Here is a 15,763-nt window from a genome sequence, read left to right on the forward strand (position 1 = left end):
CCAATAGAAAAAATAATTTTAATAGCAACAAAATTAAAGAAGCAGTACTTTGGTTTTACAACAAAATCAACTTCATATACAGCATTACATTTTTAAATGAAAGTAGTTAACATTCAATCTTTATTTTTATAATATTATGATTTTAAGACGATAACATCTCAATTATGTTTTGGTATTAGAACCGATCATTCATAGACCGATTCATGTCACGTACGACTGAGCGTTCCAGTTCCTAGTGCAGTATTTATCTAATCTTTATCATACAATTTTATATTCTATCTTCTTTTAACTAATATCATTAGGTCGCATTTTTATTGCCATTTTGGTTTTTTGTATGCTTATTTACGCAGACGTCAATTGAACATTTTAGTGAATGTTTGTCTGACATTTACGCTTGTCGCGTATCGTATTCAAATTGGTTTCATGGTTTGGTTGGTCATATTCGGCTATCACCTGATATTAATTTACACCTAATAATTTAATTTATTACCTTATCAGGCTATAATACGAGTGATTTTAACAAAAAGTGAGTGTGTGTAAATTAAGCATTTAAATCAAGGTAATTATTTATAGAAATAGCATTTTGGTATTTATAAAAAATCTTGTGTTAATTTTGTGTTTATTTCTGTTGTGTGTTGCTCAATAATCGCTATTTTGGATGATGACAGGCGTGTTACTATGTTTTAACGTGTTCGGTAGTAAAATCGTGGTAGCGTAAAGCGTTGGGTTCAGCGAAGTTTGGAGCTATACACCCACAAATTTTATCAAATGGCTATATCAGCGTAGTGGATTACTATACATAATATTTTCCCTCGCCCACTGGTAATATGACTGTATAGATTACGCCACAGTAAAGTGTATGTGGAACAATTATTTTTGTATGTAATACTGCTTGATGTGATGTTTAAATATTTGTAATATTAACTACAATAGGTATAAATATGTGATTGTTACACCAAATAATACTTCAATAGTTAACTATCGATTACAGATCTATTTAAGGTGTATTAGTTATTTAATCAGTCAGACATCTTCATTGTAAACACAGTAAATGTTTTATGTAAACAACTTTCTCTTTTCAATATGAACTTGAAGTAAACCACACTTTCATACCCATAAGCGAAGTGCACAGATAATGAACACTCCCCATAGACTAGATTTCTTTCATATGTGGAAAATAAACTCAAATTCTCAATTATAATCTCTATTTCTAGCATAATAAGTTACAGAATATTATAACCATTTGTGCAATGAACCTCACACACACATACTTGAAAACAATAGCCACAATAATTGGTGTTAAATATTTGTAATCAGTCAGTGATTTCATAAATGATAAAAACTGCAAAATATTTTGATAATAACTTTACTAAACAGATATAATTTGTTGATCATAAAGCTTATTGTTACAATTTCTTTATTGACTTAACCAAATTTTATCTATACTTAAAATATTAAGCTGAAGAATTGGTTTGTTTGTTTGAATATCCTATTCCAAGAACTACTGGTCTGATTTGAATTTATTTTTTTGTGTTAGATACTGCAATTATAGAGGAATTCTATAGGCTATAAAACATCATGCTACAATTAATAGGAGCCGAGCAGAGCTGATGAAACCACAATGGAGTTTTTAGTATCTAGATATCTGGCTATCATTTTAAAACATTCGAAAATCTATTTCTAAATAGGTGAACCATATTTTAATACTTTTTTGAACATGTGGTCGCAATAAGTCTCTGTAATTGACACTGTGTGTTATCAAGCAATATGCTGTTAGTGACTAACAATGTATTATCAACTTTTTTGTACAGATCTCACTGTTTGTCGGTGTTTAATGATTACAGGGACTTTTTTTTAAACTTTATGAAATTTGTGATTAGAATGTGTTATCAAGCAGGGTTAATGAATTTTAAACTTATGCGGTTCTCACTAGTTACTTATCTATGGAGAGTGTGGTTGATTTCACTTTTATATCTTATCTATTGTATTTTCTGAAGTGTAATTATTTGCTTTCCTTATTAAATAAAATAAATGTGCTATCAATTATCTGGTTGTTACAATACCATAGATGAAGATTATTTAGCTGGTTTATTTACTTTCTAAGTGCTTTCCTTTAGTTTCTTAGAACCTTATAGACTGATTAATTCTGTCCTTGTGATAGGTCATCACCTCATACAAAGTCACAGCCAATAGAATAACAACAGTAGAGTACTGTTTATAATTGTAAGACTATAAAAAAAAATTAATAACTAGTTATTTATATAAATAAAACAGACAAAATAATGAAATCATTTTTTCAACACTATACTTATGGATAATTTCATACATGCACTATAAATTGTGTATCGCGCCGCGTGTTTGCACGCGCTTAACTCAAAAACTGCAGAACGGATTTTTATGTGATCTCTACCACTGGATAGAGAGTTCTTAAAAATGGTTTTTTTGTAAGGTATAAGTAACTGCGATAGGAAAGCTAGTATTGTAATAGAACTGGAACATGTCACTCTGTTTCCAGGTGATCAAAAATGGTTGAAGCAGGTTTCCCGGGTCAGCACACGACGACGACGACAGTGACGTCCAGCACCACGGTGCAGACCAACATACGGTTCGACCGCTCCTACATAACCACCATCCCAGGGATACTCAAGATAGTACAAGTTGTGAGTACCACGCCATTGATTCATTACACCATAGTCTGCTATTACAATTGTGTCAGAGAAGAGACAGATCTACAACCTATTACTGGCACTGCTCAAGATCGAGTGACACAATTGTAATAAACTAAGGCCCCAGGTGTTTCATTCCCCATACGATGGACATTTCACACATTGCCATGCCTTGAACATAGCAGTTAGGTACAATTTACTGACGCTAAGAACGTACCTATTTTAAGCTAGTTGTGTTATTTATAAGGGTGAATTACCAAATTAACGTAATACCTACCTAGTACATTATATGTAATGTTATATTACATTGCAACATTCCTGATTACGTAATTATTATTACTAGTGGTCGCCTAGTGGTTGAAATTCAACCATATACGATTTAATTTACAATACCACTTAACATACGTTCAAGGATAATTTTTATTTAACTCAAACTCAAACAAACTCTTTTATAAAACTCTATTCATATGAGACGTCAATATCATCGCAATGTCTATCGATTTTGACGTTTTGTCAAATACGATCAGATACTATGCATGTGTGTGTAATGTTTTATTTATTGATTTAATGTACTTTATAAGCATTATTTTTGAAAAATATTAGAGTTTTGCACTTCTCCTACACATAAACTATAAGTGTACCAAATTTTATGCTCCTACGTCCGCGCAATTTTCGTAAAAAGCGGTCCAAAGTTTTTGCATCACGTATTAATATATAGATTGTCCGGAATCGAATAATAATTTGGAATTTAACTCAAGAGCGGATCCTCGGCGCGACGGTCATAATATCTTGATTTTCCTCGTTTATACATAATATGTACGTAGTTATGTAGGGGAGACCGAGGGGTTTTGAAACAGAGGTGAGATGAAACAGTCCCGATTTCTCGAAACCTAAAACCGTTAGCGATTTGGCATCGTCGCTTTTCAACCACCTCCCGCCACCCGCTATCGAGTTAGTTCGCGCCGGTGGCGTCAGTGGTGCGGTTGTGTAGTTCTGAGTGACATGTGCCGAAAATCGCAAAATGTAAGTATTTCACGATTTTTTACGATGCACGTACTTTGATAGTGGTTTTGTATTTTGGGTTGAGTTATATACGTTTTCGAAACTCATTATCTATAGATTCATTAAATATAATTGATAAATTTGATTTCTGTGTATTTACTGCTTGTTCGCGATTTGAATCAAAATTGGGAGGTTATTTCTCACTGAGGTGATTTGAAACAGACTGTTTCAACTCTCCTCGTTTTCAATTTAATATTTGATTATAGCTACGAAATATAAAGTACAAAGATTTAAGGATTTTATTGTTGATTTAATGTGTTTTGTTTCAGCATGCCTACTGATTATAAACGAAAGACCGACAGAGGTATGGCGAGTCGCGAGATTTACGATCTCGCTGCTGAAGAAGTCACTTTTTTTGTTGATTTTACCGTTATTTTAATTAATGTTAAGAATAGGGCAATTTTTACTAACTTAGGAGTTAATTATTTGTATTAGACCTGTAGTTATTATAAATACATTGTTTAAAAAAGGTAAAAAAGGTCATTCTTACTTGAAAAGTTTTTATATTTTTGTATTTGTCATTTGTGAGATAATTGTAAGCTGAATAATTCAAGAAATATTGTTTAAGACTGATTGTAATACTTAAAAAAATGACTGATAGTTAATAATTATTATATGTCAAAGATTTAGTTACTTATCTAGGAATGTAAAACATTTTGTTGATTCGACTGAAAGAGTTTATTATTTTTATTTGTGTTAGACCTACTTGACTGATATGTCATTAAAACATTACTAAAAAAGATCGTTGATTACATGAAAAGTTTAATTTTAATTAAAACCTTTAAATCAAATCGTCATTTCTATTTTGCAGCTCCTATTACTCCTCAAAATCATAATGTTTCAACTCTCCTCGACCTCTGTTTCATCTTACCTCGGTATGAGGGGAGTTGAAACAAGTTGACTTGTTACGGTTAAGTCGATTTTTCACCACAATTTTTAATGCTTACAGATTGTCTATGCTAGCCATTCGCAAGTGTATAGAATAACCTTTCGATTGGTACTAGTACCATAAGATTTCTAATAATAGTATGAGTTATATCGAACAAAACGTGAAAATTGTTTCAACTCCCCTCGGTCTCCCCTATATTAGCCGTCGATTAGCTTGCATTTTAAACCCGAATTATCTAATCTAGTTTGTGGAAAACAAACAATTTTAGTATACATAAGTAAAAAAGCGAAGTATCTATATTCACACATTAACACATAATCAGCCTATAAGTGCCCACTGCAGCTGAGCCAAGGCTTCTTCTCACACAAAGAAGGCATGTGCACCACGTTTTTTCAAGACAGATAGGCGATTTATTGAAGTTACGTTCGTTTCTGGTTTCTGCTTTGACTTTTACTTTTAATAACCCGAAAAGAACAGAATAGACTAGTTATATTATAGACTACACAATACAATAAGTACACATGCCTACATAAAACGCAGTAAACCTTGTAAAGTTTCGCACAGCGACCTAATCAATACGAGCAGCAAACGTGGGCATTGTTCTGTTAAGCCACCTGACTTAGGTTTGAGGTAAAACGGTAAAAGGTCAAGTTTTTCAATGTAATTCCACGCCGCGTCGTGTTATCGCGGTGATCATATCGCAGCCACTATAAACGACGTAGTTATAGTTATACACCCAGTAGGTATATACAGTAACTAGCATGCGATACAACACTAGCTGTATAACGAATTATGCTAATATTGTTAATTAAATGTTCACGCCCCATCCCTTAGGAGCCCCATCGCACCCGATCCCTATCACGTCACACAGACATCGATAGGGTATACTATATCATCTAGTAGCAAGCGTTTCTCAAACTTTACCTTGTTTTGGTCTGTAGGTTCCTAAGTGGACACAAGATTCATCTTACGATATGAGAACTGAGGTAGCGTTCAAATTGATATAAAATGACACGATCGTTTATTTTTAATTATGATCGTAAAAGATAATGTTGCAACGCATTACCTAGCTATTTAGCTATCGTGGTCCGGTATGACTGATCGTTGCTGATCATTTGGGAAAGGCTGACCTAAGGGGTTTGGCGTGTCATTGTGACTCAACTCTGCCAGATGACGGCATACTTACTTATGCTGTCGCAGTCAACTGTGACGTGTCCTTCTACTTATTCTCAGGCATAAGAAACTAACTATTGTTAGGTATTCTCCTGAGTGCCTAATCCATTCAACAAGAGATTGTCTAGGTTGGTAATCAGATATGTATGTTATAGAAAGGGTGAGAAAGAAATCTTCTAATACATAACATCCGACCATCAGTCGCAATACCACGATATAACATATTAAAAATGTATCATATTCCTATTATATGATCGTATTATGATGCGACCACTTAAACGAACAAGTACCTACATATAAATGACGCTAAAACACACAAAAATGCTAAATCCTGTTGATAAGTGATGCACATATTTTGTAGTGCGTTTCAGTTGCCCGATAAGGATTAAAATGATTAAAACTTAGGTATGTTTCGAACTTAACGTTTCTCCAAACAAAATACTATTTTTTTAGTTTTAGTTATTTATTAACGACATTCTCACGTACCTGTTTGACGAGGCAACTCGACTACTTTCAAGACACGCTGGGGACTCATGAGTGCCTAGAATTGCGCGGCATACGGCGCGAATGTTACATAGTCAAAAACATTTTACAGATTATACGTATTCGTCGCTAGTCGTATTCAATAAAAGTGTAATAAGTGTATCCTTTTACCGTAACCTACTATTCTACCTTTTAATTTTCCTTACCGACTACAATGAACCAGGTAGTAGTAGCACCTGCATTGTGTACGTACGGACATCGCAACCGGATATTGTGTAGCCATTTCCACACATTGCAAAAATAATCTTTCATTGATACGATAACTTCTATAGGTATTATTCGGTTCGCTGATAATTATCAATTTATAGGTATGTGCGAATTAAAGAAAATTACCTATTTAGGTAGGTATCTACCTACTTAGGTATATTAACATTTAACAATGCTATGAAATCGATTATTCAAACCGGATAATGTGCTTAGAAAATGCTCGGAAACACCATCCAACACTCACAGCACTAAATTAGTTAAACATGCTAGTCCTCCGTGTATAAACAACCGTGTAGGAGCAGCCATTTTCCTAAATTCTCTCTTGGTTATACATATGCACTATGAACAGTACTCAAAAGCAAAACTTTGCGCATTGTGTATCAGTCAATTATTACTCAGTTACTGAAGAGTTTATGTTATTGATTGTATAAACTGTATTACTTCTCTCCAGCTATGCAGTCTCCTCGGGTTCATATGCATCCAGTGCTCGCGCCTCAGCAGCTGGAGTAAAGGCTCCTTCTTCAGCTGGATCTCTATGATCGCCTTCTGGTTCACCGGGATCCTACTCGGCCTGTACCTGTTCCACATCCTGGAGAAGTTCTACAAGATCCCTTGGCTGAAGATTGAGTTCCTGTTCTGCGCGATCTGGACCCTCTTGTACCTGATTGCTTCTATTCTGGCAACGACTGTCCATGATAACCCTCATTCTGCCGCTGCGGTGAGTATCCTACTTTTCTTCTGATATTTTTTGCGTCTAAATCAATCGATTTAATGTCAGTATTTTTTATGGAGCGAGCGAGCGATCTCTCCCTCTACTCTTTATCACCTTTGAAGTCAAACAACATTTTTTTCATTTAGACAACAGTCTATTCCGTAGCCTTGGCGCCGATTGTGTATTTACAAGTAAAAATTATCAAAAAAGGTCTATAATGAGAACAATTATTATTTTCAGTTCTTCGGTTTCGTGGCGATGTTGGCGTATCTGGTGGACGCATACCTAAAGTTTAAGGCGGTGCGCGACGGTGGTCTGGCCCAGGGCTCCCGTGTTGTCTCCAAGCAGACCTCCACCGTCGAGTCACCTCCACCCCGGATCGGCTACTAAGGAGGCTCACACACTAGTCCTGCAAGTCATCAGCCGGGAAGTATAAACGTGCTCATGTGTAGATAGTCTTTAAGTTGAAACTTGTACTTACTTTATACATTGCTTAGAGTTCTTCGAATTGCTCGCATACATTTTAGAAAAGTTCTCGCAAATTAAAAGACATTCAATTGGCACTGTATTGCACTGTTAGTCGTTAAGTGTTGCGACGACATTTGTAAATATTATTGAGCAAGGAACTTAACACATATTATTGCCATTATGAAATGTTTGTTGCCAGCAAATAAGTTCCACGTTCTCAGCTCAAATTAAAAATGCATTTTAGTCTGTGGTCACAATATAAGCGCAATAACTTTCTCTGGTCTGTATGTCAGCTATTTGTTTAAGCTGTATTATTTAGATTAAGCCTGAACAAAAATCATGTACTTACAATCAAATGTTTAGCAGTATTTTATAATTTTACAATTACTATCGCACTTATGTCGTCGAGATAAGAATGCATATCAAATAACTTTATAACAATAATTTCAAATTGTTTTATAAATATTTATTAATGATCACGATCACAATGTACTATGGACTCCTATTTATTATTGATTTGTATTATAATAACTAAAATTGGGGTGTTAACTTTATAACCAAAGAATATGTACCTATCTACAGGGTGTGACGGCTCAAGGGGTGATCTGAAAAAATGTAAGCATGACACATTTTGACAAGCTTTTATTTTTATGTATATTTTTTATATTTAATACTTTTTATTCACCTATAAGCCTTATATGACATGGACAAATAATATTAATTTGTATGTACTTTATAAGCATATTAAGTAAATATGTATTATATTTGTAAACGTCCAGATGTAACTTTAAAATGAGCCTTAAGCACTGTGCCTTGTGTTCATAAGTATTCTATTTACATAGATTATGCACTATTTTATTAATTAACTTTTCAGTATTTTGTATCAACACGCGAAGTATTTACAAGTCACTTTTGACAGTATTTAAAAACGTTCTAGAATTTTATTATTTTTTAAAATGGCGTACCTAATCATGTACCTTATGGCCAGTCTCATTTTGACAGCACTGCCAACTATGACGTCATGATCGTGTAACATAGTAACTACTCATTTGTTTCTTGCATTTAAAACTTTTAAGGTGAGCGTCCACAGGCCCGCATCGTACGCATTCCGTATGACGTCATCAGTACGCATTGCCGACGAGCAGTCCGTACGATGCGAATATAAGTTTCTATACAAGACAAACTAAAATGCGTTGCGTGCGATGCGTATGATGCGGTCCTGTTGACGCTTACCTTTACTTGCCTACAATGAATTTGACTAGTCATTTTATTTTTTCGATGTCGAAATGAATGCTTGAAGCTTATAATGGTACATAATTAGGTAGGCCATAGCCACAGAAATCACTTTTATTAATGTATTCACTCATTTTTGTGTCAATTAATGTTTTATTTTAGTAGTTAAGTTTAAATTAACCACCTGACTAATTCAAGTTATCTATCAGGTACATATGTATACTATTTTCTTTATACATATTTACTAATTTAAGTTTTAACTAAGAATTTAATAATGAACTTTACATTTTTAACTTCGAACTAATTAAGTTTAGTAATGCAATTTAATATAGTTTTAAAAGTATATCAATTTTAATATATTTACAACGAAATAAATGGATGATATCGGGTCAATGCAATACGGTTTTTACAATATTTTATTCAGAGGGCTTAGTATTACTTTCTTTCATGTTTCGTACCGTGATTAACACGATTATGACGTTCGGCGCTTTGATTGGCCTGCTTCAATGAAACAACCAATCAGAAGCCTAAACGCGGTTTCGTTTCGATCTGGTTAAACATAAAACTCGTATACTAGGCCCTCAGATCAACTAATTATTATTTTGGAAATGAAATGAAATGAATTCTGCAATATTAACATTTTATATTCTCCTATTTTAAAACTATTTCTGACTTCTAATAAATAGTTAATAAGCACTTGTTACTAGACATAAGTTATCAATTTTTTATTATCATTTTCTAGTTATTTGTTTCGTCTAAAAATAATCATGGCTAACAGATACCGTTATGTATTTTTATGTATAAATAAATAGTATTTCTTAAGTATTGCTGCCATACTTGTATTATAAATATAATATGCTTGAATTTATAAAATGAAATAATATTTTTACTAATTACTTTGTAAAGCACAGTCGCACTTAACAACCTTATACCTCTTTATTAAAATATAGAAAATACTCAGTATATGTAACAGAATTTTTGACATTTAAAATCGATTATTTTTTAATTCATATCTCTTAGGGTGCTACCACACCAATCAATCGGAGTCATCTATCGACATTGATCGTTTGGTGTAGTAGCTTTAATTGAGCGACGGATACCGGTCGACTAAGCAATCTATTGATGGTCGATCGGCTATGTTTCATCAAAAGAGGACGTTCTGTTGTTGGCCAGTGCAATATTACTCGTAGTATTACTACTCTGGAGGCCACAACAGTTTTAAAGTGTGGTCTGGTAGAAACTGTCAGTCGACGTCGATTAATCCATTCTACCACTGGTCGATGGCATCGATCGATTGGTGTGATAACTCCCTTACTATATTCCATCATAGATTTTTATGAATTAAAAAATATCAATTGACCATTTCTATGCATTTCTTGAAACTACTGTTCCATAACAAATATTTTCTATAAACAATGTATTTTATTATAATAATGGTGCCTTACGAAACTCCTGTACCTATTTTGTAAATATTTTTAACATAATCATATCTCAGATCAATTTATATTTATATATAGGATGGAAGTGACCTGCATTCATGTATAAATATAATAATAAATCACATATTTTCTGATATACAGATAAATAATTATATGTAATAATCAAATTGCCTTCACGGTCACTTGTATATTTTGTTATGCAAAACGTTTTACAGTTTTTCATAGATAACTATAAATATTTTATCAATCAACGCTTTGTATTAAAACTGTTACTAAATATATTTCGAGATTAAATGTGTTAATTATTATACTGTGGTTTCATTTAACTATTAAATTGAATTGAAGGATGGCATAACAATATTATGATACATGTTTTCCTTCGGCATGTGTTGTGTAGTTGATGTCATTACAAAAAATACTAAACTAGTTTAACAAAAGATAATGTTTCTAATCATTGAAATGATTAAAATCTCTGTTTATCGGTAAGGTGTTTGAAAAACAAGTCACCGATAACGTGCGCAACGCACTTTAAAAAAAAATCAACCAGGATGTCGAGTATAAACATTTTTATAGACGAAAATAAATACCTGGAAGGGGTCTTTAATTTGAGGTTAAATACCTGATAGGCATCAGACTGGTTGAACTTATAATTTTATTATTATATTTCAATTTTAAGGGTTTAGGTTTAAATAATACAAGAATTATAACATAATGGTAAATATATTTATTTTAAATGCAGTTAATATATTAATAGTTTAATGTTTAACATATATTCGTATATCTCAACAGTATATACTATAGCTTCAAACGCTTGATGTCTTCCATTTTGAAGTCAATTCTGTAACAAGAAACATTTTATGAAGACAATTTCATAATAAAAATATTCATGTATAATGTATATTTAAAAACTATTACAAATCTATAAATTTTGTAATAGATTGAATTACCAATTTATTATGACTATTCGCCTAGTGGTCGAAATTCAACCATATACGATTTAATTTACAATACCACTTAACATACGTTCAAGGATAATTTTTATTTAACTCAAACAAATTCTTTTATAAAACTCTTTTCATATGAGACGTGAGTACCATCGCAATGTCTATCGATTTTGACGTTCTGTCAAATACGATTAGATACTATGCATGTGTGTGTAATGTTTTATTTATTGATTTCATGTACTTTATAAGCATTATTTTTGAAAAATATTAGCGTTCCGTACTTCTCCTACACATACTATAAGTGTACCAAATTTTATGCTCCTACGTCCGCGCAATTTTCTTAAAAAGCGGTCAAAAGTTTTTGCATCACGTATTAATATATAGATATTCAGTACGACGATATAAAGTATATCTGTGGACACTTTCCGCCCTACTTTGGGGGCACAGGACCTTAAGTCATAGGTAGGGATGTGAGACAGAGTGTGTGTACCTGCGCGCGAGTATGTCCTTGGCGCGGGGCGCGGGCATGCGCGGCGCGGGCCCGAGCGCGTCGCGCGCGTGTTGCGGCGCGTCCAGCGCCAGCAGCGCGGCGGCCTGCGTGAGGCGCGCGCACCGCTCGCGGCCCGCCGCCGCGCCGCCCGCCCACGCCGCCAGCCGCCGCGCGCGCCGCTCCACGCGCAGCGCCGCCGCGCGGTCGTACCGCCCAGTCAGCATGGCGGCCTCGGCCCGCGCCGCCAGCTCGCCCAGCGCGGCCTGCAGCAGGGCCTCCACGCTGCGGCTGGAGATGGCCGCGCGCGCCGCCTCCGTCAGCTGTTCTAATGCTTGTGGTAGTGCATCTGCGTCGTCCTCCATGTCTTCTGTAAATACATAATACATCTTCATTTAGACACTTCTACTCAAATGGGTCTTAATTAACCAGCATCATACCACATGCTCACGAAAAACTTATATGTAACTTTGGTTCTAAGGTGAATTTTTAAATTTCAGATTTTATCGTGCAAAGAAACTCTGAATATAACTCTTTCTATTGTTTGCTGGGTAATTTTGAAGATCACGTCTTAATACCGTATGTCATGTATGTCATCATTAACAACACACACGCAACTAGGGTTGATAAGGAGAAGACAGAAAGATGCAATTGAGATTGAAAAATACAGTAATTTTGGTTGTGCATTAAAACAGATTCCATCAATAAACTAAATGGGATAACATTGCTACTGACCAGTGTTAGCAGTGTCGACCAGATGCAGCGCCCAGGCCTGCAGCTTGGGAGTGAGTGCGGCGGTGAGCGCGGCCAGGGCGAGGTCCTGCGCGGCGCGGAAGGCGGCGGCGGCCCCGCCCAGCCCCGCGGCGCACGACGCCACCTTCTCCCGCTCCGCAGCGGTCCGCGCCAGCACGCCGGCGGCGCCGCAGGCCTCCGTGGCCAGGCGCTCGGCCCAGTCGGCGCCCGCCTCGGCCTCGGCCATGTGCGCCAGGTACAGCAGGCGCGCGGCCACGAGGTCGGGGTCGGGCGCCGCGCGTGCTTCCCTGGGAGCGCCCAGTGGCAGCGGCTCGTGCGGCGGCGCCCGCAGCCAGCGCCGCAGGGCGCCCGCGGCACGCTCCAGCTGGGCGCTCACTTCGTTCAGTACGCAACATGCACCGTCCACGCTACCCGCTGATACTGCGCGTCTGTGGACATATCATGTTTTTGTTTTCTCATATACCTAATGAATTGTATGGAGCAGTGTTAAAGTAATAATTAAAATAGAAAACGGTACAACAGTAATTAAAGTACAAAATAAATGTTCCACACTCTTCAAATAAATTACGTATATTGTCCATTAAAAACCACTAACCTAATAACCTTCCTGGCTATGAAGAACACATCATCCACCAAACTAGATGTGGTAACCCCAACCTGTGGTGTTGCCAGCTTCAATGCTTTATTTACACTCTCCTCCAAAAAGTATCTGTAAAATTAGAACAAAATATTTACATACATTTAATTTTTAAAAATAATTACAAATATTTAAAAAAAGTATGCTTTACCTCTCCAATGCCAAGTAATATCCAAGTATTTCCTGTGCAGTCCTCATAAGGTCACACTCCGCTATAATCTTTTCCACCGCGTCTTTGCTTGCTTTCTTTTCAGCTTCCTTAAGAGGAGCTGCATCCACCTACAGAAGTGAACACAAGGTGAAGTACCATTCAAAAATATTTTGCAGTCAAATCTGAAGACGAAGATTTCTATATAATTCTAAATGAATTCCTGAGAGGTATAATATTCGTAAAAATTGAGTGAGGAAAGTTACATTACCTCAGCCTTTCTCCTGAGGAAGGAGAAATATAATGAGATGCGTGAGTGTGTGAGTGCGAGCTCTGCCAAGACGGGCTCGGCACTGAGCGCGGAGCTGAGCCCCCGCGCCGGGTCCTGCGACAGGCGCCGCGCTGCTACTAGCTCGCCCGCTATACGGCGGATGCCCGCACATACCTGCAATGTGGAACATATACTGATAATCTTTATACATAGGCCTATATAAAGTCAAAGTCATTATAGTGCATTTATAACGCGAGAATGTTTTTAGTTTCAGTTTCTCGTTTTTCAGTTTTAATAGACTTCAAAATTCCCAAAAGACGAAAAGGGTAAGTGAGCACTTACCCTTTACAAGTTAACTTGCGGGCGCGGTCACGAAATATCAAACATATGGCACTACATGTCAACTGAGAATATGTCCTGAGTCAACTGAAGATAGTGTAGTAAGTGCTACTTAAGGATTAAACATTAGGGATATACGTACAGCAGGCTGTATGGCAAGCAGCGCGCGATGCAGCAGGCCGGGCGCGGCGGCGGCGGCGGCGCGGCGCGCCCGCTCCAGCGCGGCGCCGCCCGCCTCCACCACGCGCGTCACGGCGTCCGCGAACACCGCCGCCTCCGACCGCGCGTCCGACACGATGCACGCGCGTCTGATCGCCGCCTCCGCCTGCACACAATTAACTCAACACTTCAAATAAATGATATTCAGAAAAATATGCTGTGTCAGTTGTTGAAGCTACTATTTTTGACACTATACAGGTGACTTATTTGGAAAATTAATGTAAGCTATTTTGAAGACTAGTATACTAACTTGTGTCGCCAGATACTTGGCAAGAAGATCAACTCCCTCCTCAGCACGCCCAATTTGCGGGAACAGCTTAAATAATCGTTCTATACTTGGCTCATCTTCCTTGCGAGCTGCCTCTTCAAACCTTGAAACATTTTACAAACAATTTCTATTACATTTAACTCAAAACTAATATATTTATAATGATTTTAAGAAGAAAAGATGTTTCTAGAGAAATAAAACATTAAATTTTACTTACTTGCGCACTAGATGTTCTCTCAGTGTGTTTGCTGCACGAGTCATTGCATCACGAGGGTCTGGAGCTCCTCGAGCTCTTGCCGCAGCCACAGAGCCTGGATCCATGCTGAGAAATCGAGATACATGGCCCGCACCTTGAAATGTACCATTATATTTATGAAACAGATATTTCTTAATTACATACTTTGAAGATTGTTTCTTTTAAACATACCAGTTTCATAATCATGTGCTTTAATAGCAGCCTCAACTCCTGCACTACACAGCTGAAGGTCTATTAAGTCATGTACGCGACGCTGGCATTCTGCTACGCGAGACTGAAAAACAGAAAGATGTTTTTTAAATTTATGTCCATATATTCCATTATTTTTCTTTTTATGTAAATGTCTAGTAAAATATCTACCCTCGCAAGGTCCAGCTGTCGCACTTTGGCACTGACATCTCTCGCAAGACCGGCTGTTTTTTCCACCATATCAGCGGCAATTTGAGAATCCGTCTTCACGTCATTGAGCTTCGTATACGCCTGACTAGCAGCGCGGAGGCGGCCTTCTAAGGAACATGCTCTGGATAACACTCCCGAGAGAGCCTCATCCACCTCAGCCTGCGAAAATATTATATTTACAAAATGCAACTTGTTTTACTTGTGCCATCGTCACCAAAACAGTGCAACTCACCTCTTCTTTCTCAATATCATTGAGTGCTTTCTGTAAGCCTTCGTCTGTAGATACATCATATTTTTCTAATAAGAGACTGAGTGACATTTTCGAAACGTTTTATTATTTACATGTAGTTTATTTTGTTTAAAACTTTGCAATTATCGAAAACAATATTCCGAAATCTAACACATATCCAACAGACAACTGTCAAATGTCAAAATTAATGAAAATGTCAATATGACATTGACAATCCAACAGAATAAGATTGCCATTTTAACGAAGTATCAGCTGTGCTTCACTGCTCTACAACCTCACTAAAGTTAATATTAATGAAATTCAGCCATTTATCATGCTTGTCAATAATTAATATCTTCCTTTTAAACGCGTCTCCTTTAATAACATACCTTAACTATTTTTATTACTGATATTTTGAAAA

General features: G+C 36.5%; 2 protein-coding genes and 1 long non-coding RNA gene across 4 annotated transcripts; 2 read left to right on the plus strand and 1 right to left on the minus strand.

Annotated features, from left to right (window-relative positions):
• Window positions 1-360: 360 nt before the first annotated feature.
• On the plus strand, window positions 361-10,700 carry LOC118273490 (MARVEL domain-containing protein 1). 2 transcript variants are annotated; one of them, XM_035590482.2, is made up of 4 exons: window positions 361-526; window positions 2,516-2,660; window positions 6,992-7,258; window positions 7,493-10,700. In XM_035590482.2, the coding sequence occupies exons 2-4, from the start codon at window positions 2,526-2,528 to the stop codon at window positions 7,640-7,642; spliced, it is 552 nt and encodes a 183-aa protein (XP_035446375.1). In that variant the 5' UTR covers window positions 361-526; window positions 2,516-2,525; the 3' UTR covers window positions 7,643-10,700. The 2 variants fall into 2 exon arrangements, with proteins under 2 accessions (XP_035446375.1, XP_035446374.1); XM_035590481.2 differs by having other exon boundaries at window positions 380-559.
• LOC118266984 (uncharacterized) lies at window positions 3,493-4,480 on the plus strand. Its single transcript, XR_004782912.2, has 2 exons — window positions 3,493-3,689; window positions 3,998-4,480. It is a non-coding gene; the product is annotated as an uncharacterized LOC118266984 (long non-coding RNA).
• A 393-nt stretch (window positions 10,701-11,093) lies between the features above and the next one.
• Window positions 11,094-15,550, minus strand: LOC118273650 (conserved oligomeric Golgi complex subunit 4). Its single transcript, XM_035590732.2, has 12 exons — window positions 15,346-15,550; window positions 15,075-15,272; window positions 14,886-14,988; window positions 14,676-14,808; window positions 14,441-14,561; window positions 14,114-14,296; window positions 13,633-13,806; window positions 13,365-13,492; window positions 13,172-13,285; window positions 12,559-13,004; window positions 11,827-12,193; window positions 11,094-11,230 (listed from the first exon to the last, which is right to left on the minus strand). Exons 1-12 carry the CDS (start codon window positions 15,430-15,432, stop codon window positions 11,188-11,190), a joined length of 2,097 nt encoding a protein of 698 aa, XP_035446625.2. The 5' UTR covers window positions 15,433-15,550; the 3' UTR covers window positions 11,094-11,187.
• Window positions 15,551-15,763: the final 213 nt, after the last annotated feature.

This window comes from Spodoptera frugiperda, chromosome 1 (genome assembly GCF_023101765.2).
Source record: "Spodoptera frugiperda isolate SF20-4 chromosome 1, AGI-APGP_CSIRO_Sfru_2.0, whole genome shotgun sequence".
NCBI lineage: Eukaryota > Metazoa > Arthropoda > Insecta > Lepidoptera > Noctuidae > Spodoptera > Spodoptera frugiperda.

Bases quoted from the DNA above. Each gene is read 5' to 3' on its own strand.
- LOC118273490 (XM_035590482.2), top strand. From the start codon at position 2,526: ATGGTTGAAGCAGGTTTCCCGGGTCAGCACACGACGACGACGACAGTG. The intron at 2,661-6,991 runs GTGAGTACCACG...ACTTCTCTCCAG, and splicing joins TACTCAAGATAGTACAAGTT to CTATGCAGTCTCCTCGGGTT. The intron at 7,259-7,492 runs GTGAGTATCCTA...TATTATTTTCAG, and splicing joins ACCCTCATTCTGCCGCTGCG to TTCTTCGGTTTCGTGGCGAT.
- LOC118273650 (XM_035590732.2), bottom strand. From the start codon at position 15,432: ATGTCACTCAGTCTCTTATTAGAAAAATATGATGTATCTACAGACGAA. The intron at 14,809-14,885 runs GTATGTTTAAAA...GTACATTTCAAG, and splicing joins AGCACATGATTATGAAACTG to GTGCGGGCCATGTATCTCGA. The intron at 13,493-13,632 runs GTAATGTAACTT...TCACTTCTGTAG, and splicing joins TCCTCAGGAGAAAGGCTGAG to GTGGATGCAGCTCCTCTTAA.